At 46.7% G+C, this 21,028-nt stretch overlaps 1 protein-coding gene and 1 pseudogene across 8 annotated transcripts in view; both read right to left on the minus strand.

Moving 5' to 3' along the window:
* LOC8035648 (paired amphipathic helix protein Sin3a) overlaps positions 1 to 21,028 on the minus strand; it is a 67,015-nt gene that overhangs the window by 18,049 nt on the left and 27,938 nt on the right. For 2 of the 8 annotated variants that reach the window (XM_040500954.2, XM_040500952.2), the window contains exons 8-17: positions 17,520 to 17,651; positions 15,385 to 15,573; positions 14,349 to 14,435; positions 10,840 to 10,958; positions 9,959 to 10,089; positions 9,770 to 9,867; positions 9,453 to 9,569; positions 6,449 to 6,687; positions 5,798 to 5,981; positions 4,760 to 4,889 (exon numbers count right to left, since the gene is read on the minus strand). In XM_040500954.2, coding sequence (XP_040356888.1) covers positions 4,760 to 4,889; positions 5,798 to 5,981; positions 6,449 to 6,687; positions 9,453 to 9,569; positions 9,770 to 9,867; positions 9,959 to 10,089; positions 10,840 to 10,958; positions 14,349 to 14,435; positions 15,385 to 15,573; positions 17,520 to 17,651 — 1,426 coding nt within the window. Of the gene's footprint in view, positions 1 to 4,759; positions 4,890 to 5,797; positions 5,982 to 6,448; positions 6,688 to 9,452; positions 9,570 to 9,769; positions 9,868 to 9,958; positions 10,090 to 10,839; positions 10,959 to 14,348; positions 14,436 to 15,384; positions 15,592 to 17,519; positions 17,661 to 21,028 lie in introns of all 8 variants that reach the window. The other 6 variants (XM_042289741.1, XM_040210541.3, XM_040500953.2 and 3 more) reach the window with 3 other exon arrangements.
* Positions 1,556 to 2,445, minus strand: LOC121046572 (annotated as a pseudogene).

Here is a 21,028-nt window from a genome sequence, read left to right on the forward strand (position 1 = left end):
TCTCTGAACAAGAATTGTTCCTTGTTCAGAAACACTAAAATTATAGTTTCAACAAAAAAAAAAAAAAAAAAAAAAAAAAAAAGAGAAAAAGAAACGAAACTAGTTTTGGTACACAGCTTTATGCCACGAGCATGAGCCATTGTTTATTGGACAAAGTTGCTGCAGATACTTGAGTACTACAACTGAGAAATTATACACCCGTAACACCATAATTAAAATACAGGAGAACACTTAAAGGAGTCATGAAACGCTTTTTCAACTTTTTTCTGTTTAGCTTTCCTCCTCAACTCATAAATCACGCATTGTACCAAACAGTTCAACAAGTCGGAAAGGGGGGAGTCCCCTCTTGCTCGGAATCTCGCTTGACTAGCCGGACACAGCCATTGTCCCCCTAGAAGATTAGCCCGTCGCTCAAAATTCCGACTAGTTGCTTTCCCCACCCCGTTCACCCCGAAGCTGACAGTGCTGTGGAAGCTACGTGCTCGTTGGGCCAGCCACACATTTTCCACGTGATCATGCTCTCTCGCGCATACCGACCCGCAGAGAATGAGGTCAGGTGATGAAAGGGAGACGGCTGATTGGTCCGGCAAGCGCGTAGCTTCCACCGCCATGTCAGCTTAGAGGTAAAGGGATTAAGTGAGGTCCGGTGTCGTGTGACGTGCGCTTGGGCCCTGGTGACGCGCTGCGGGGGCCCGGTTATGGTGGCTAGTAGCCCGGTGACGCGCTGTGGGGTCCGCGGATGTATCACAGTGAAAAGGCGGAGAGTTTACGAAGGGAAGGAGGTACGAAATAGTCCGCTATGTTTTGAACATTTTCGTAGCGAAAGTCAGGCTTCTGACTTTCTACCTTTGTTCTTTTGGCCCACTGAACGATGTGCTATTAGTAAAATCCCAATATAAATTGATTTACTCCAGCCCAAAATTCGTTTCATGGGTCCTTTAAGGGAAGATGCTCCCCGGAAACACTTTTTCTTTAATATTAAACCTAAGGTTTTGAAACTTTGGTCATTGATAGATTTTAATGTCAATTCCAAATAGGTTCTTAGTTTTTATGTAGCTTTGTTGGTTTTTGTGTGTCTACAAAAACACAATATAGTGCTTTTTGTGCACAACTTTTTGATAAATAAATATATTGTTAGCGCAGCCTGCAATAGCTCATGTTGCTGCTTAGGTAAGGTAGTATGTTGAAAACTACTTGAAATTCATTTATATTATCCTATATTTGTAAAAAAAATCAGGAACACCAAAAGTGTTTATCTTAGGTGCTATGAGTCAACATTTACATTTTTTGCAAAAAATATAGAAGGGATATTGAAAATTCAAATAGATATCAACATTCTACACACTCTGAAGAAGCTGTGTGGAAAATTTCATTCAAATCTAACTATTGTAAGTATTTGAAATCTGTTGCACAATGCGTAAAAAATGCTGAAAACTACAAACGGAGAAAAATGCATTTGAAAGTTTCAAACATCTTCATTTCTCAAAAACATGACCAAAGCACATGAAACTACTTGATAAAATAAAGCAATATGTCCCAAACACAGCAACGTTCCTTAGAACTCTCCTGGCGCATACGTTGGCCCCTCAAGATCTTCCCGAGTGGAGTCTGTGAGACGTGCTCTCTTCACCATATTACGGCGATGTGCTCGGGCTTCAGCGGTTTGGCGGGCTGACATTTTTTTTATTCTCCTCTGGTCACGGGAGCTGCCCAGGGCGACAAGCTCTTCTGATGGCAGTACGCCAAGCTCCTGAAGCACTTGCTCAAAGCTTCCATGCCCCTTGTTATACCACAAAACAGCAATGGCAGTTGCCGTTTCCACAACAGTCCTGGAGGCAAACTTTGTCTTCGGGCATAGCAGCCAGATTTTGCTATTCAAAGACTCCGCTGCGTTTTGAGTTTTCCCTTGCAAGCAGCGGGTGAGCAGCTTTTCTTCTGTGAGACGCCTGTATATAGGGAGCAGAGCCAGCCCCTGTGCCTTTGTCAGAAGCGGAGTGTGGTCTGGTGCGGGCTCTCCGAGTGCTTCGGCCCGCCGGTGCTTACACCATGATTCCACTCCTTCGGGGCAGAACTTGTGGCATTTGTGGAACACGAGTGAAAGTAGGACGCCCAAATGGCACAATACATTTTCCGGACGTTGCCCCTGTTGCTGGTGATCGCTATCCGGTAGTAGTTTTGCAACTTTTGAATCTGCCCATCCTTCAACTTCTCACCACGTGGAAGAGGGGTCTTGAGCTTACGAAGTGCACTTCCTAGGCGCTTGGCCACATGGTTTGTGCAGTCTTCCTTCGTGACAGATGTTTCGCCATACACTTTTGCCTCGGAGACTGCACTAAAAGCTTTACTGTCCCCGTCGCTTAGAAACTTGGTGAAGCGCAATGGTGTCTCCTGTGAGGGGGTCCGCGTCCACACTGCTGCCTCTGTTTCCATTGCGTGAGAGGAGCATTCAGTGTTCTTCTCACAAACAGGGCCATGAAACGCTTGCCACACTTCCTCTTCTTCACTCCCGAGGTCTTGGTGCCGACTGCACGCAAGGCAGAAGTTGGAAAGTACCTCGAAATCGAGGCACAAGCCAGTGTCTACAGACACAGCTGCGCCAACGCCGTTATGGCTTTTGTGGCCCCGCTTTTGCCACGTCCCGTCAAACATAACACCAACATCGCTGTCATCCACCATCTCCTTCGTGAAAACTCTGGCTTTCTCCATGTTTTCTGCCACGGCTTTCGTGGCCGCAACATGAACTTTTTTGCCGATCGCTGCAAAGTTCTTATGATGTAATGGCACCGGCAAGCCAAGAACGCCACAAAAACGCGACAGCTGTTCGTGCCCGATGCCAATTGCGCGCGCTGCCACCACCGCCTTGATGTTCACAGCAAAGCTGTCGCGGGAGCTCCCACACTCGGCTTCCGCTGGCGCCATCCACAAGTTCACCAGGCACAACACGGCTCGAGGTGTGCACAGCAGAGAGTACCGATGCAGGGCACTCGGTATTCGCACAATGCAGCTCAAGAAAAGACGAAAGGCCCTTTCGTTTTTCGGTCGCTTCGCGTACCGCAAGGGTACTGGTGTAGCACATTGGGCAAGCAGCACCGCTTACCAGCACCGTAAGCGCGCTGATGTCGCATATCGCAGTACTACTCGTGGAATCCCGACCGCTTGCTGCTAGATCTTTCTCGAACAGTCCAATCTTCACCTCTGAAGCGCTGACCAAGTTCACCGCGGCGTCGATTTCGTCCGAGTGGCCGTCGCCCTCGTTAGGCCTAGCTGGCGGCGGCGGGCCAGCGCTGGTCGGGCGAGTGCTTTCCGCTGTCGTTTTCCGTTGAGGTTTGCGAAGGCGTCCTCGGTACTTATTTTTCGTCCGAGACTTCCGAGCTCGGAAGTCACGCTTTGTCGGGTCGTTCATTGTGAATTCAATCAACAAAAACAAAAACGCCAGAGAGGTTGATCGAGATGCCGTAAAATCCGAGAGCAGGAGGTAGGCTTCGCCGCAGAAACGCATCAGTCTCGGCCAATGGTAGCCTCGCTAGAGCACCACGTGATTTAAAGGTCCAGTAGCAACGCTCGAAACGGGCGCAAAAAACACGACTTTTTCATTATTTTCAGCCAAAATGCGAAACTGCGGGAGGGGCTGTCTGTAAGAAAAAGGCTTACTCAACCTCCCCAACCAAACGGCAATGGCGGGCAGCGACGCGTTCTCGAGATGCAGACGCTCGAAGATTGACGATGTGCGCGGAAAGTAGCACTTTCTCGAGCAACCGTAGTTGAATAAAATAAACTTTTTACTAATTTGGCGTTCGAATTTTCGCATGATCTTTTGGGAAGTTGTAACTGAATGTCCAAGGATATTTTTACGGGCAAAAACTCAAAACTAAAAAGTTGCGCGAAAAACTCGCTTTTTCGACGCGCATCTCCCCTTAAGATTTCTTACATGTAGGAATGCAAAAGCATTCCTACACGCCGCGCATTTTTACAAGCAGCGCGCCCGCTCCGCTCTTCCGCGGCGCAACATGGCTGAAAGCAAAGCGTAGAAAGAAGAGAGGGGCGGCCGCACGCGTGCCACCCTTCCTTTTATTGGCTCGTGGGTCGCAGCGCCATGGAGAGGGCTTCTCTGTGAGGTGGCGTTCCTTGGAACTATGACACGTCGCAGCCAATGGATGTCTGGGTGCCATTTCGCTCAGCCAATGAAAATATTGGGAATTTAGGTCGCGTTTTTCGCAGTTAGAGACGCCGCCGTCTTCGCTCCATCGACAGTTAATGCTTTTGCATTAAAAGTGCGCATACAGCTTGATAATCTGTAGCGAGAAGATGACATCCTTCCTCAATCCTAGGATATTGACCAATTCCGATACTCTATACTTGTGGGCTTTCATGGGTTGAAAACCAGCAGCTCTTATTTAAAGGTAGTACGGTGGTTTAGATTTTAAGCCAAAAGAGCGTACGAGGCACACATTAACGAAGGACGGAAAATTAATCTAGAGCAGATAGAAATTAAAACAGAACAGTCGTAACAAATGTTAAAAAAGAAACATGCATCAGGATTCGATGCCTCCTCTGCAAGCAGCCAGATACACAACACTTGCTAACATACTGACCCAGCCCAAGAGCAGCTTACTTTAATATAGGGGGATCCGCAAATTCAATTCTATTGTCCACAGATTGTGCAAGAAGGAACTTCAAAATGTAGCGAATAAGACAGTTTCATTAGCGTTATGTCCGTGTCCCGTCCTAGCAGAGGTGTTCAACAACCAGGAAGGCTCACCCGTTTGCCGCTTGACGTGGTGGATGATGAGGTTGGCGGCGTCGTCCAGGATGGAACGGTCAAGGTAAGGCAACGTCATGTGAGGGCCCACGGGGACCTCGCCCGTCCCTTCTTCCATCTGCTCCCGCCTCTGCGTCGGCCGGCGAATAAACAAACCAATCTTTGGAATGTTGTCTTTCTACAGGGTGAAGCAAGGAGACGTCAGGCTCTTTAAATCGACCGGAAAATTCGGTTTCTTAACCTATTGCGCTACGACTTTGTGCAGCTTTGCCAACAGATGGTGCATTTTTTTTTGTAAAATTTGCGAAGAGCGAACTTACCTGAGGAAAAAGTAAAGAAAGAAAAACGCTTAGCTCCTATGGAAACGCAGCGACGCCACCGGTCTGCAAACAACAGGGCGCCATTTCGCACGGGAGACAAGAGATGGCGCAACAAATGCCACCAACGAACGAGCATACGGCGCCCAGAGCCGGTGTCTTTAGCAGACGATTGTCTCGACTCAAAAGCGGCGCGCGTTCCGCAGGCAACGACAGTCGGAGAAACAAAAACAGGCGCGGTAACAACAAGGAACTGCAATTCCTTGTCTGCTAAAGACACCGGCTCTCGGCGTCGTATGCTCGTTCGTTGGCGGCAGTTGGCATCGCGACCGCTTGCGCCATCTCTTGTCTCCCGTGCGAAACGGCGCCGTGTTGTTTGCAGACCGGTGGCTTCGCGGCGTTTATATAGGAGCTAAGCCTTTTTCTTTCTTTACTTTTTTCCTCAGGTAAGTTTGCTCTTTGCAAATTTTACAAAAAAGATGCACCATCTGTGGGCAACACTGCACAAAGTCGTAGCGCGATAGGTTAAGAAACCGAATTTTCCGGTTGATTTAAAGAGCCTGCCGTCTCCTTGTTTCATCCTGTAGATAGGCTGCCTAAGGCACGCAGACTTCATTCACATTGTTCTAAAAACCATTAAGACTACGGTTGGGTACCTCGAAATCTCCCTCTAGACCGAGACTAATCGACTGGAACCCGACTAGAAGGCAAGAGTACCCACCTCCTCGTAGATGGCCTCAATCTCGTTGAGCAGGCTCTTCGAGCGCAGGAACTTGACATCGTTCTGCTTGAAGGTGATGCCCTGGTGGTCCAGGGACTTGAGGTAGTACTTCTCGTTCTGGTCCCTCCAGATCTTGTTGAAGCTCTTCTGGGCCTCCCGCCACTCCTCCTCCTTTGCCTTTAACCTGTCCAGAGCACCAACCCCGCTATAACACGCTGCAAGCTAAGTCCTGGCTCTTAGCTCCCGGTTACTGGCTAACTGTGTAAAGTGTTTGCACTAAAGCCCGTCACGTTGCGCTATGAGACGCTCTACTCAAATTCTGGTGAAGTGGAAACAATAGTGTGGCTCCAAGAAGCCAAGGACCAAACCTCCTTTCCTTCCCAAGGTACTGTACAATAAACCCGACTCAAGTATTGCATATAACCAATGGGTTTGCACAACATACTAGCCGGTTTACAAAGCACAAAGTTTGCAGCCACCAACCACAACTTGTCACAGAGCATCAAGATTTTAAACCGTTGGGTCGTCACAACGAAATTTAAATAGAATGAGTTGCAGAAGCATTTCAGGCCTAGTCTCGCATTCTGATTTAGGGTGCTTCCGAGCACCACAGCTCCGGCGAAAAGCGTAGAGGTGAGCGAGCACACGCACCGGCGAAGCACGAGGGGCACGGCTACGACGGGGTTGCGCTTGAGTCCCTCGACGATGTCGGCGGCCTTGTCGCCGTAGATGCGCCTGATGGCCTGCTGCTGGAGTACGGCAGAGGTGCCGCCCAGGTTGTCGCCCAGCTGGAAGCGCTGTCGTTCCTCCGCCCCCAGCCGCTGCATCTTCTTCTGCACTGCCTCCAACACCCGGATCGTCGACAGGTTCGTCTCCACCACCACGTCCAGCTGCGCACACAAGGCACCACCGTTGGCGGATTGTCCCTCGCATCTCCGTGGATTGCGATTTGCAAAGGCGTACGTGGCACTTGGCCCAATGGGCCACCCATTGACGCACAACTACAAGCCAAATGCTGTCTCGTGCATAAAACATATAGTTTACGATGTCTTTAACCTTCTGAAGTGGTTTGGTTTGTTGCATGAAAGCCAAAACTGGGAAAGATTCCTCGGAAGCCAATCCAGGGAGAAGGATCCTCGAGATTGAAGTCTGAGAACAGCCGTTTTAGAGTGTGTAACAGGATCTAAAGAACGAGTGGTTTAAGATACCAGACACTTTTGTAAGTACACGGGCCCATATTGCAAAGGCATCTTCAAAATGCCAAAAAACTTGTCCTAAATCTCCAAGACACAGCAACTAATGCAGCTCCAGCACCAATACTGCCGAATTCTCTTTGTACCCAATGATTAAGGCAAGACACTGGTTCTAAAATCGACTTTTTTGTTTATTAATGGATTATAATGAAAATCAGTGTGTATGTGTGTTTTGGCTTCCTCTTTTCAAATATCCAATTAGTTCTGCAATATCTCAATTACTTTTTGAGTTACAAAGAAAATAATGAAGCCTAATTAGGTCATATCTTACGACTCATTAAGGAACTTTCTAATACGAATTTTTTTGCATAAGTGATATGGATTTGTAGTTAAAGACCTGTCATGCAAGATGATGCTATTTATATTTTTGTAAAGATAGATCATTGTATAAAACTAGTCTAATTAGGTCAAGTACACTATTTACAAAGCCTAACGAGGTCACATTATCACTAATAATAAAATTTCGGGCCCATACTGTCATACAAAAATAGCATCACCCTGCAGTTCACTTCTTTCTGAATTCAACGGTATAAAGTTTATAGAAATCCCTAAAGAATAATTTCATGAAAACAACCGTAAGGCTAGGCATGTAGACGAAAAATGCGAAGCTGAGAAAATTGCAGTTGAAGTTTTGACACTTATTGCATAAAATTGAGTAAGGGATCCCATGCAATAATGTTCAGCAGTAGGAAGCATAGTTCTATCTGAACAAATTGAGATGAAAAATTCTGCAATCCGTTCACAAGAACCTTTAAAAAATAATATAAAACTGAGAAATAATGCCTGCAATGTAAAATAAAGTTATAAAAGAATGAGTAGACTCTATAAGGGACAACGGGAGGAGGCACCAAGGGTTGCACGTTCCGAAAGCAGATTGTGTTTGGCCCTGAAAAGGGCCTTTGTTCGTGTAGCACTTGAAAGGGGAGCCCCTCACAGCTGTCCAGGACTGTAGTCCCCAGCTGTTCCAGTTTGGTGTTGCCTGGAGAACCTCTGCTTTGGATTGCTGCTGCTCTGGTGGGCAGCGTTGGCCTTACGCAAACGCAGATTGTCCTTCTCCATGCTTTGAGAGCTTTCATGTCCACTACAATGAACTGTGTCCCAGCGTCGCGCGTCTGGCCTCCTGTGGTGACGCCGAGGTCGAATTTGCGCTGGGTCGCCGACTTTTCCGATAGCGCACGCTTGCATTCGTCCGATCGTGCGACTCGTTGCGCCTGCTCGGCCGTGGAGTAGTATGCGGTGTCGACACGAACTGCGCTCGCAAAGTTCAACAAACTGCCGCTGCTGCATGGAGTCGCGATGCCTCCGGCTGATGTTTCCGGAAGATCCAAGGCATCCGGCGGTGCCGATCGCGGTGGCGCACTTGCAGCAGACAGCTTCAGCTTCTTGTTCCACGGTCGCTTCCTCTTCCTTCCGAACGCTTGCCGCGTGCTCGATTTCAACCGAGCGTCGTCCGGCATCTCGAGAACTCTAAGCGAAACAAAACAAAACGCGCGACTTCGTAGGAAAACGAACCAACAATATTCAATGCAAGCGCGCAAACGGGAACTAAAACGTGCGCTCGACCACTGAGGAAACAAAGCAGACAGGCCTAAGGAGACGGGCGGAGACGGGCCCAGGAGCAGACGACGCACCACTCGCCAGCGCGGGAACGGAAAGGAGGAAAGGAGAAAAAGAGCGGAGGGGCGCGTTTAGGCCAATAGCAGGGGCGCTAGGCGCCGCCGTGCTCTGACGTACGGGCACCTTGCTAGCCGGCCAATGAGCGATCGCAATTGGGGCCTTCGAAACCCGCGGAATGCGGACGTTCCCCGATGTTGTCGCGATAACGAATGGCATGGGGACGTGGGGAAAATAAGCGGCTTTCCAACAAGACCAAGATGGCCGCAATCCGACGAGCGATCGCGAAATGCGCGGGGTGCGAAGTTTCACTTGTTTTCATTGAACTCGCTGTGTCAGGGCTCTGCGGGGACATCGTAAATATCATTTTTTTCATGCTTAGACATTGAATTCGACATTGAAACTTTGCAGGCAGGTACCTTAGACTACAATTAATCCAAATAGGTGAATTTTGAAAAACGTGAAATTTCGCGTTTTTTGACCATTTTAAGACCCGCGTCTCCCCTTAACCATACGAGCACCACTCAAAACTGCATCCACAGAGATACATCATACAATGTGGCAAGAAGATGCCATAAAAAATGTGATTCAACAGAGCAATTCTTTTGAAGCAAGAAAATAAGGCGAGCGATCTAGACTCCGAAATGTCTAGATGGAGGAAAGAAAAGGCGGACGGACGATGCGGAAAACGAAACCTTAAAGACGTTCAGCAGGTCCCACAACCTTTTATACCCACCCAGCAGAAACGAGGGGTGAAGGAAGAGTACAAAGCACGTTGGGAGGCCTACCTCAAAACGTTCATCTTCACACCTGTAGATGTACTCCTCGTACTGAGTCTTGCGCGAGCTGACGAACGTTGAATCTTCAGACCATGACGGGAACGAAACCCACGTGTCGTTCAGGACCTGCACACGTATTACATATCCATCTACAAACATCGCCACCAAGAGAAAGAGAGAGTCCTTTCCATCTGCTAAACAAATAGTATTCCGAAACAACTGACTCGTAGAGAGCTCCCTCCCCGAGTCAACTTTAGGGCTGAAAAGGCCAATGAAGGCATCGCTCCAACAGCAAATCAATTTGAAATCCTCCTAAAGTCACTCACCTCCTTGCATAACTGAGTCCTCCCACTGCATTTTGGCTGTACAATGTTCTTGGGAAGGGCTCTGTAGCTGGCGCCATAACGCTTACAGGATGAGTAGTCTGCAAGAAAAGAAAAAGAGCGGCGCTCCAAGTCCGCACTTTCTCTGGCTGCGCCCCCCGCACTGGGAAGCCCGGTGCAGATCACCCTCACCGATCTCCATGGAGGGGTCGCCGGAAATGCGCTCCTGCTGGACCACTTTGTTGGGAATGGGCTCCACCTGGCCACCGAGGTCCTTGTAACCAATGAAGTCCTTGAACCACTTGAACAGCTCAGGGAACTTCCTGCAGCCGAGATGCCCGCCGGGAAAACTTTCGATCACACTCGGAATGGAAAGCTACATCTATGATCGCCGACAGAATGAGAATGACAGGGCATGTCTTTAGGACGCCTGGTCTCCGGCACGCGCTTTGGCTGCGTGCGAGATGCCCAAGCGTCGTCGAAGGTAGGAGACCCGTGCTGGAGGCGGGACCAACTCAAGCTCCTCCCCGTCAATCTCACCTTGTCAGTGACCATAGTCGAGCAATGACATGTCGCTGGGAACCGTGGCCAGAAACTGACAGATTTATCAAGCCGGGAACTTTGCTGAACTGCTAAGGTACGGACGAATGAGCCGGGCATTTAGAGAACGGGTTCCATCTTGGCAGTCAAGATTGGCATCTAGGTGTTCACTCGTTTGGCTGCAGTCCCCACCTCAGGTGAGAAATGCAGAGACAAGTTTTGGGTGTTAACAACATCTCAGTTTCACGCGCAAGAAGATTTACATCTGAGTAACAACAAAGAGAGTCTAACCATCCCGACAGAGCGATGCAATTTACTGGGCACCTTCGGACGGGTGTCGCCGGTGCTTGTGCATCAAATGTTGCTGGAAATCATTGTGGAAGTCACATGACGGAAGCCGCCTCGTAAAATTCGCTAGCACACGCATGGCAGCCCCGACAGGACGAGCCGAGACTCTTCTCCTGCCAGAGCCTACTCTAGCGAGTGCAAGACAGAGCTGGTGGTGGGAAAGGCCTCAAGGGGACCACACTCACCCCAGGAAGGGAGTGACCAGGTGCACCAGCTCAGACCGAGACACAATCTCCTGGTTGTAGAGGATCAGGCAGCGCAGGAAGTTCTCGTACACCTCCTGGCCCCGGAGAGCACGCCTCACCTGCAGGGGGCAGAGGTAAAACACACCCCAGACCAGGTAAGACACTCGTAAGAACCATTGCAAAGTCTCGTCACCCAAACAAAACTCAAGCCCATCAAGATGTAAGCAATGTAAGCAGAACCGCAATCATGGTTCGTACAGACTTGAAAGGTTTTCAAGGACTTTTAAGGGCCTGTAAAGATATCTTCAAGGACCCCCCAATACTCTACCTAGTAAATTGATAATATAACAACTTTTCTTAATGCACTTCAAAAATTCTTTATTGCACAATACCTAGGGGATGAGAGGAGAGAATTTACCAAAAAAGGTGCTAGTAAAGGTTCAGTAGAGTTTCTTTGATTTCCTGGTTGATTTTTAGAAGGTCTTGCATCTTCGTCTTCGCCGTTCTCCTTAGGCTGTTCGACTTGACAATGTAGGTGATGCCACCTGTTGCCTCTAGTTTCTTGGTGTCTGTAGTTACTAGTTGCACATCATAGGCATCGCGCACAACTTAAGGGGGGATACGGCCACGAAATTCCATTTTTTTCCGAAAAAATGCATTTTCAAAAAATATTATATTTGGGTTCACTATGTTCTGAAGCATAGTTTCAGAAAGTTTTATTTATAAATGCGCAGTATTTATTTCGCAAAAAATTATTTTCGGCAAGCTCGCGGCCGCGCGCGGCGACCCGCCGAGCAAGCAGACGGCGAAGTTCGGCCTTTTCAAATTAGGCCTACTCCGCGCTCGTTCGACGCAGCCGAGATATCTTACCCTCGTTGGAAGCGCCGTTTCTTCTAGTTTCTGCCCATAGAAGCTTGCTACGTTTGAGGCTATCTGTGTCCCGGGAGAACCCCGTACATACAAGCAGAAAAAACGTGGAAACTATGATACCAGCAATCCCATTGGTTGTGACCCGAAACAGGGCTCACGATTGGCCGCCTGCGCGCGCTATCGGCAGCTTCTTTCGCTTCTGATCGTATCGCTTCTGATCGTATCGCTAGTTTGCCGCTGTTTAGATTCGTTTTCCCTCTTTGTTCCCGGTAGTTTTTCTGCCGAGAAATGCCTGCTTCCAAAGTTAGCACTCGCAGTAGCTTTGGCCGGCGTTCTCAACGGCGGAAACAAAGGGCCGGCGGAGACGGGGACGTCTCCGCCGGCACCATCGTCGCCGTCTCCGCCACCGTCGTCACGATCTCCAAGCTCAACTGGTGCTTGGCGGACATCGGAGCCTACAGCTTCATCTCCGAATCGGATGTGCTGACCATGTTCGAGAGGAAGCTCAGCCTGCGCGATTTCGACGCGGGGATTACGGACGACCCGGAGCTGACAGCCGCTCCTGTTGAAAAGCCCCTGAACGGCTCCTCAATGTGTCCGCCATGCAGACTCTTGTTGCGATTTTACTCTGCCTCAAGTGCCACGGAAAACTACTGAGCTTGCAATAAGTTGACATCAACCTTTAGTTTGTTGTTAGCTGCTCGACTTGCGGAGACATCGTCGCGACACCGCACTCACCATCATTCGGCAAGTTTCGAGAGAACGAACTCGCGGTACGTCTAGGCGTCGTTGGAAGAGACTGTGGCATCAGTTTCACAGAGCTCACGAATCCCTTCGGGGGCCTCAACGCACTGCCCTCCACATGCTCATGTAGTTGAAGGTGCCACCAATGACTCGGGTAAATTTCGAGTTTCTGGCATCGTCCGAAAATAAAAAAAAAAAACAAGTTGAAACTTCAAACGCATTTTTCTCAGTTCCACTTTTTGGCAGGAATTCTTGTTTTAGGAAAGCTATCATTTGACATTCTGAATACAGAGGGACATCATTCAAGATTTTCTGGGACTGAAATTTTCTGGGGAACAAGATAGACTACTTCACAGTTCAAAAAATCAACTCCTTCATGAAAAAAAAAATTTTTTTTTTTGAAACAAAGATTTTACATTTTCTTTTTAAATTTTGGGATGTTCTTATTTTTGTTATAATTGAATATTTTACAATTTATTTTTTATCTAGGTTACACTGTGGGTATTGTTCTTCACATTAAAGCAAAAAGTTTGCCACCAGCTAATTTTATTTTTCTACGATAGACTTCCTAATGAAGTGTCTTTTTTCTGAAGTGCGAGAACCGTAGCATGCTGTAAAGTTGACCAATAATGCTAAAACTTTGCAGATTATCCTTCCTCATAGTGCTGAAATAACCCTCAAAATTTGAACCAAATTGGGTGAAGGGTTCAAAAGTTGACCCTCCCAGGCCATATCCCCCCTTAAAACTATGTCTACCATGTGTAGCATAAAACAGAAGCAGACCAAGCAACCCAGGAGTAACTAGCAAACAGCCCACGAGAGAACAAGGCGAACAAGGGGCACGTTCGCAAGATGACAGACAGGCAAGACTGGATCCAAAACCACTGGGACAGCTACCACGGTATTTGAAAAGGCGATGTGTAAGCATATTTATCTTCATTTTAAATCGTCTCTTTGTCTCAACCAGCATGGTTTTTGTCAAGGCGTTCAGTGGAAACAAACCCTGTATCATTTTTAGAACTCACTCTACCTAAGGTCACGTCCCGTGGACAAGTTGATGCTATTTACTTTGATTACTCTAAATCTTTTGATCTCGTAGATCGTAAGTTGTTCCTTGCCAAATTTTCAGCGTTGGGCATGACTAGCTCGTTTGCAGTTGGTTGTCTAATTATCTTAGTGGAAGACCTAACAGACTGCGGTATGAAGGATGTTGTCCGCTTGACAAACATCTGTGCTCTGTTGTTCTCCATAGTTTTATTTATTTATTTCGTTTTATCTTTCCTAAATCACGTCTTGCTTGCTTGTCAGTATCTGTTCTTTTATTGTTTGTAATATGTGCGCACTAGTAAGGCCTCGAGCCGTTTGTGGGCACATGAAACAGAAATAAATAAATAAATTGTGGCCAGGTGCTGAACAGGCATCTGCTAAATGTACTAGATGTGCCTTGAAAGAAAACTTCCTTGTTGAAATTTTTGAATTTATATTAACATACACGTAAAAAAAATATTTATGTTATTGCAAAAATAATTAAATATTGCAGGAAAGAAATAAAAAATAAAAAACCGACTATCATTGGGAAATTTAAAGGCTTGCAAGCACCACTAGAAATTCCAGGGCTTTCAAGGTTGGAAAATGAAGATTTCAAATTCAAGGGTTTTCAAGGACCCGTGCGAACCCTGCGCAATGTTTTCAATGGATCCTAACATGCCAGAAAACCAAATATACAAAAAACCATTTCCTACCACCTCACATCAATCAGAACAAAAATAGGGAGAAGGATGAGCCACCTCATTAAAAATACAAATTCACGCAAAGACAATATAATTAGTCTTATCTGCATTAAGAGTGACATACATGACTAGACTCTTAACAAAGAACAAACACGGACAGCTCACCTTATCGAAGAAGGCAAATTCGTTGAGTGTTCCATGTTTGCCAGCTTCAGCGAGGGTGACGTCCTTCAGGCTCGTCATCTTCTGCTTCTGCAATAAGAGACGGCACACGCTCAATACAGACCTCCAAAGTGATGCCAGCGAAAGACACGCAGCATGGGTAGGCCTTCACGGAAGTTTTAACAGACCTCGCATGAAATGCGCCACTCAAATCACCAGCTGAGAGCAGAGCCTACAAGGCCGAGGAAGATATGGGAAATTTAATATAAACTAAACACTGGAGAAAAAAAAAAGAAAAAAGGTGCAGGCATTTGCCCATTATTTTATTTTGTCCCATCTCGAGTTTTCATTATGGAGTTAATTCACCAGCTGCTTCCCATATATATATATATATATATATATATATATATATATATATATATATATATATATATATATATAAAATGTCTAAAAGGAAGAAATTTCGCCAATCTGCAAGGCTATGAGGGGCAGAAAGGCTAATGGGAAAGGTGGGTTGGAAAGACAGTACAGAAACTGGAGCTCTCAAACTACAGCAGTATTTATTGGGAGAACGATAAAGAAGAGGGGATGGCATAAGTCCATGCCCCCAAAATAAAGCAGTAAAAAAAAAAAAAAAAAAAAAAATGAGGTGAAACTTTTTTAATCTTTTTGACAAGCGAAAAAAAAACGAAGCCCAAGAACACAGACAAAAAAAAAAAGACTTAAGCCTAAAACCACCTAAAACTTGAAGCCTAAGGGCACCAAAACACTAAGCCAACAGGCACAAAAAATCCAAGAAAAAAACTAAGCCAAGCCTAATGGCACCCATAACAACCTAAAGGCACCAAAAGAACTAAGCCTAGAGGCACCAAAAGACTAGACCTAAACACTAAAAAAAAAAACCAAAAAAAACTAAGCCTAAAGGTGGCAAAACAAAAAAAACTAAGAGGGCCAACAAGACCCACCCAACAGCCCAACTCTGGACACAAAGGGCCCTGTCTCACACCACATGTCATGGCCAACAGCAGGCGGTTCTCACCTTTGTCACAGAGCCCGAGAGGTGGGAGAGGGGTCTCTTCAGGGGAGTGCTGCCCTGCTTCAGGGAGCTGCCCAGGCCAGAGACCAGGCTCGGCTTGGATAGGCCCGAGCCGGGCTTCTTGGCAGCCGCCGTATGGTCATTGCTCACGGCTTTAACCGGCTGGAAGCCAAAATCCAGGCCGTGCGTTACCTGGACAAGAGAGGAACCCTTCAAGATTCCGGTCACATCCCCACATTACGAACCATAGTTGCCAGAGCAATACTTGCACAAACACCATTTCCTGAAATGATCAGTAGTGAGAGCACTTTAAAGGAGGCTTTCAACCCCGAAGTGCATGGTACGACATGTGCATGGCTTAACCAAAAGATTGCGAACCTAAATCAAGAGTTCATTCAAATACGAATTCCCACGCCTGCATCACGGTAAGCTAATGTGCAAGACTTGTGCCATATGCTTTTTGTCCAGAATCATGAAGCAAAGTCATGTTGGAAAGTGGATTGGTGTCCAGCAAAGGGGTAAGACAATCTACTGTCCCCTGCCATTGCTTTTTAGGGAGATGAGAGGCAGAAAACTAAGAGGGAGCAATTCGACCAACAGCTGCATGGAAGAATCAACTTTATTGTTCCTTTAAGAAGCTCTTTGGCAGCCACGCACATGAAAGCAACCAAACACTCATATTCGTCCAATTTAAGGATGACAAAGACAATTTCGATTCAGTCATCAAATGGACGCTGGGTAACCGAACATTTGACGCAACACCGAAAACCTTCACAAGTTCCGAATTCACAAACTAGCAAACCAACTCAACTAAACTCGACACACAAAGAAGCAATAACAGTTGAAACGGGCAACACTCTCGTTTACTCAACCCCAGACAGTGAAATCCTTTTAATCCCAGCTCGTGCAATATCATTTATTTGAAGGTATCTCCAGCCTGAACTTGAGACTATGAATTTTCGAGTCCGATTAGCACTCCAACTACTGTGCTCTCCTGCATGACAATGACGACATCTTGAGCAACTGAAGCTCGTGTTCACTTAATCGGAAGCTGAAGCACTTTTCAAGAAATTTGAGTTAGGAAAGGACTTTTACAGCTTTTTGTTACGTGAATTCAGTTATCGCACTGATCTTGGGCAAAAGTAAACGTAAACCGCATTTATTTCGAAAAATATGTGCAGCGATTGCCGCCGGTCATGCGACAATCCTTTCCATTGCCTGTCCAGGGCGTCACAATGTCATTGACGGCATCTCCAAGCCAGCTTAGTGGCGAGCAAGGGTCAGAAGACCCTCGCTTGATGCTAAGAGTTTTTTCTGCTCTTTCGCCATTAGGCATCTCTCCGACCTTGTTTTCCTGTCGGCACACCGCAACAGGCAAGTCTGACCCGTGACAACATCTCCCTCTCTCCTTTGTCCTTCACTACTCTCCTCCTCTATGTGGTGCAGTTCCTTTTCCACTGTTTTGTCCACAAATGAACGCAGTCAGCTTTTCCCTGTCATGTGAGTACCAATGCTAACGCATTAATAACTATGCAGTGTAACCAAATTAAATCCTCTGGGAGTACACTTTACGTGGTCGTGGATGCAAATGGTAACAAATTTCAAACTCTACCTTTTTATTAAAAAAAATTTTCTGGGTGGTTTTCTTTCTCCCCAACCTCCACCCTCCCAGCCCACGGAAGACGATCTTCACACACTTGCGTCTACTTTGTTGTGCTGTGTCACGTCGTGCAGTACAGCGCCTCCCCATAGGCTCGTCGTAAAAGTCGCCATAGCTGCAGCTTGACGCAAGCAGTCTTAACGCAGGTAAACGTAACTGCATGAACAGGCCTTTAACGATCCCTCAAACACAGGTTCCCTCGTCAACATATCACACGACACTAATTCGCGCGCACAAAGACGACAAAAACAACATCGGGAGCGATAGGTGTTTGCGTCCACTCCACAACAAAACTGCAGGTAAACCGGGAACTATTTCTCAGTCTCGTAGGCCCCTGCGGCGCCCTCCCTTTCCGAGGAGTTCTCAGCTTCGGCGCCCCTTCTTCGCTGGGTGCTTGCGTCTGCGGAGCCGAGAGGCTCAACCGAGGCCCCGGGGCAGGGTAAGCCAAAGCGGCACAAGGAGGGGACCCGCTACTAACGAGAGAGTGGGTGGAGGCCCCGTTGGCGTCCGGCAGGAACTGGCCAAACTCCTGCAGCAGGTCCTCCTGGTTCTGGAACAGCTTGGCCACCTGGGCGTATACCTCAGACTCCGTCAGGGGCTTGCCTCCCGTCTGGATACCCTGGGCACAACAGGCACACGGACATGAAACAAAGTCCCAAGGGCCGAACGCGCCACTACAACACTTGGAAAGCGTCTCCCACCGGTGCAATCACAGCGTCCTTGAAAGTGGTTTCACAATTTCCGTTCAACGAGGTCGTCTAAGTCGCATTGTTGCAGCAGCGACGGTGAATGTTGCAGGTTGCTCTCAAGCTCAACAGTACACGGAAGCTTCGGCAGCTGGGACCCCGCAACGACCACGCTCACATATGCCGTATGTTTTGACAAGACTTTTGGCACCAATCGCCGACAACGCGACGGCTTTTGCAACTCTGTTTGTTGCCCCTCTAGGGCCAATTTTAATGCACGGGTGGGATGGGACGCCAAACGCGCCGGTCCCAGACGCATTCCGGGCATCATAATGTTTCGAGAATGACAGCAAGGCCGCCCGGCCTCCGGCGCAAGCTCCCTACCTTCGGCGAAACTCTGACGTCTCGTGAGTTTCGAGCTTGCACGTGCAACCAAAGGATGACGGAAAGCGACAAGTGCATACTGGAGGTCAGGCATCCTAAAGAGACACCCTGCCGCTCCAGTCTTATCACCGACTATACACATTTGCTCGGCAACGCGTCAAAATGTTCTCAGTCGTCGTTGCGCATGCATTTAACAAAATCTGAGGTGCGTTTATATATATATATATATATATATATATATATATATATATATATATATATATATATATATATAATGGAACTTTTTGGGCAGAACAGGCAGACGGTCCAAATGAACCGACCCTGGTTTCAACCAGACTCGTTACAAATCTATCAAAGCATTATGTTTGATTTATAAAATATAGGTAATGCCTCGTCCCCGTAGGTTCCCTTCCAAATAGACGATCTACGAATGAAAATGGTTAAAATTTCTTCATGATCACCATGATCGTTTGTAAACGTCTCTGAAAAATTTACACATATCTTAACTTTACAGATGAAATCGAGAAACGCAGACTGTGCAGCATTTTCTAAGCAAGCAGCTGTGCAAAGGTTTTTCCGTGCCACTCTTTTGTAACAATAGGCCCACCTCATGGAAACCAGTGCTATAAGCCATGCAATGTCGAAAACAAGAGTTAAAAACAAAGAAATTAACCAACCCACAAAAACCATGCAACAAAAATTACGTACAAATGCGATTGAAGCCCTGATACCACATTGCTAGGAGGGTTTTCTAGAAGTCAATGAATATGAGCCAAAGATACTCATTTAAAGACACTACACGTTTCAAACCCTAAACTCGCGTTGAGAAATGCCTAACTTACTTTGACGACTAAAACGCAGTCCAATAACTACTGGTATTGAAAAAAAAAAAATCGGACAAGCAGAAAGGAGGAAAATGCACATTTAATTTCCCTGCACTGCTTTAGCGTCTAGTTGAGTCGTGTCCGATCAGCGAGGACACAGAGTTAATGGAGAGTGGTATGGGTCTTCTGACTGGCATAAAGCACTGCCTTTGCTACGGCCTACGAGAAAAAGAAGCATTACTCCTTGTCTATCATTTTGCTGCTTCCCCAACAACTATTAAGTTGGAACACCATTTCCAAGAACCCCATACAAGAACCCACACACTGTTCTTGCATAATTTTCTCATGCCCCTTTATATTAACACTCAAGCTTTAGATACACCACACCTCAGAAGAGTTTGACGAGTCCCACACCTCCCAAAATATCTTTGTAGAAAGATAAAAAAAAGAAGAACTCTTCAATGCTCAACATTTTTTGCCTCAATGTTTTTGCATTATTAATTTGCTTGCTTTAAGTTCTATGGAAGCAAAAGTTGTTTAAATCAAACCAAGCTTCGTCCAACTTGCCACATGAACAACTATTTACTATATATTCAGACCACATGACATATCCCCCTCAATGTTGTCGCACAGCTGCAGTCTTTGACGAAGTATAGTGTGTATTCCTAAACCAGGTGGGGTTCCATTAAATGCCTCCTCGAAGAAACGCAGCAAAACTACAGGTTACCATTATAATAGACGATCAAATCAGATCAGAAAACGTTTTATTAAAATGATTGGGTTCCGCCACACCTCTTGACTGAAGTCCTCTGGTGTGACGGGACGATTAGAGAGAGATAAGGGTGTGAGGAGGAAAGGAGGGTTAGATGAGGTGTGTGTGAGTTTTGCTACAGTGACCTATAGCAAAACTACAGGTTACTATTATAATAGACGGGGAGATGGCCCACGTAAAATCGAGAGCAAATTGGATCAATGGTAAACTTTACTCGTTTTCACCTCAAGAAGCGTAGTAAAAAAAGTATGGCTTCTTGCGGAGCATTACTAAGTTCCCCCTTTACGTAGATAATACAAATATATGCAGGTGCATTTTAGATTAGACGCATGTTATCTTATCAAGACGTACACGTTTCAAACGCCAAGAGCATTGCTTCTTCCTCTGACAACCAAATCTTGTAAGAACTACTTTGCGTGGCGTATGAACATTGAACAAAACGTCCTTTTTTCTTGAGGTGAAAACGGGTATAACTTTTAATGCGCAATGAGAGAAACATCTGTACCGTGCTTGCACGATTGTACCACGCAGGTAAAAAAAGGAAGGCTGAACACATGCCTCATAGAACAGATTATAAAACCCACGCCATTACAAAACACCGTGCACTAGTCACCTCAGTCGGAGTCCAACGACGGTTCTTCGCTGTCCACAAGTCTAACGCATTTTAGGTGCTGCGCTTCCTGCGCTCGTACAAGTGCGCAATTGTCGTCTCTGGGAAGATCATCTTCCAAATCACTATGCAAGCGCGTCGGGTCGCTGGGATTGAGAGGCCATGCAGTGCTGCTCCGTGTTACCTTTTCCTGCCAGCATGATAGCCTTTCGTTTACATAACACCTCCTAGTTGAGTTTCTTTTCTTTTTCCACGTTAGGATGGCAGACACAAGTCCTAGACACGAGGGAATACTCGTAATTTGGATATTAAAATGACTAATGTAAACAAACGGTCACGATGGCGATAGGGATAGCCAGTTATACCGAGTATTGCATTTCTCCTAGAGTTTCGGTTTCGAATGCAACGCGCATGTATTTTTGGGCACTGATTCTGGCAAACAAAAGTCTGTGTTACAAGCGTGCAAACACTGTATTTATGACTTGGCAAACTCGTTATCACTTGGGAAGGCCACGAAAGAGACGACCACTCTCTCCAGTTGGCACCGTTCCATCGTTTCCCGCCACAGCCGACTGACCCCATCTCGCCAAGGTCACCATCAGCCCCGAGCAACGCAATTTCTAATAACTTCTTTTTTTTTTTTTTTTTGCTAAAAGGCAGACGACCAGACTCGAGATTCTGCAAGGCAGAAGATCCCCCTCACCATGGGGG

The sequence above is a fragment of the Ixodes scapularis genome, unplaced genomic scaffold (assembly GCF_016920785.2).
Source record: "Ixodes scapularis isolate PalLabHiFi unplaced genomic scaffold, ASM1692078v2 PGA_scaffold0__279_contigs__length_252992795, whole genome shotgun sequence".
Taxonomy (NCBI): Eukaryota; Metazoa; Arthropoda; class Arachnida; order Ixodida; family Ixodidae; genus Ixodes; species Ixodes scapularis.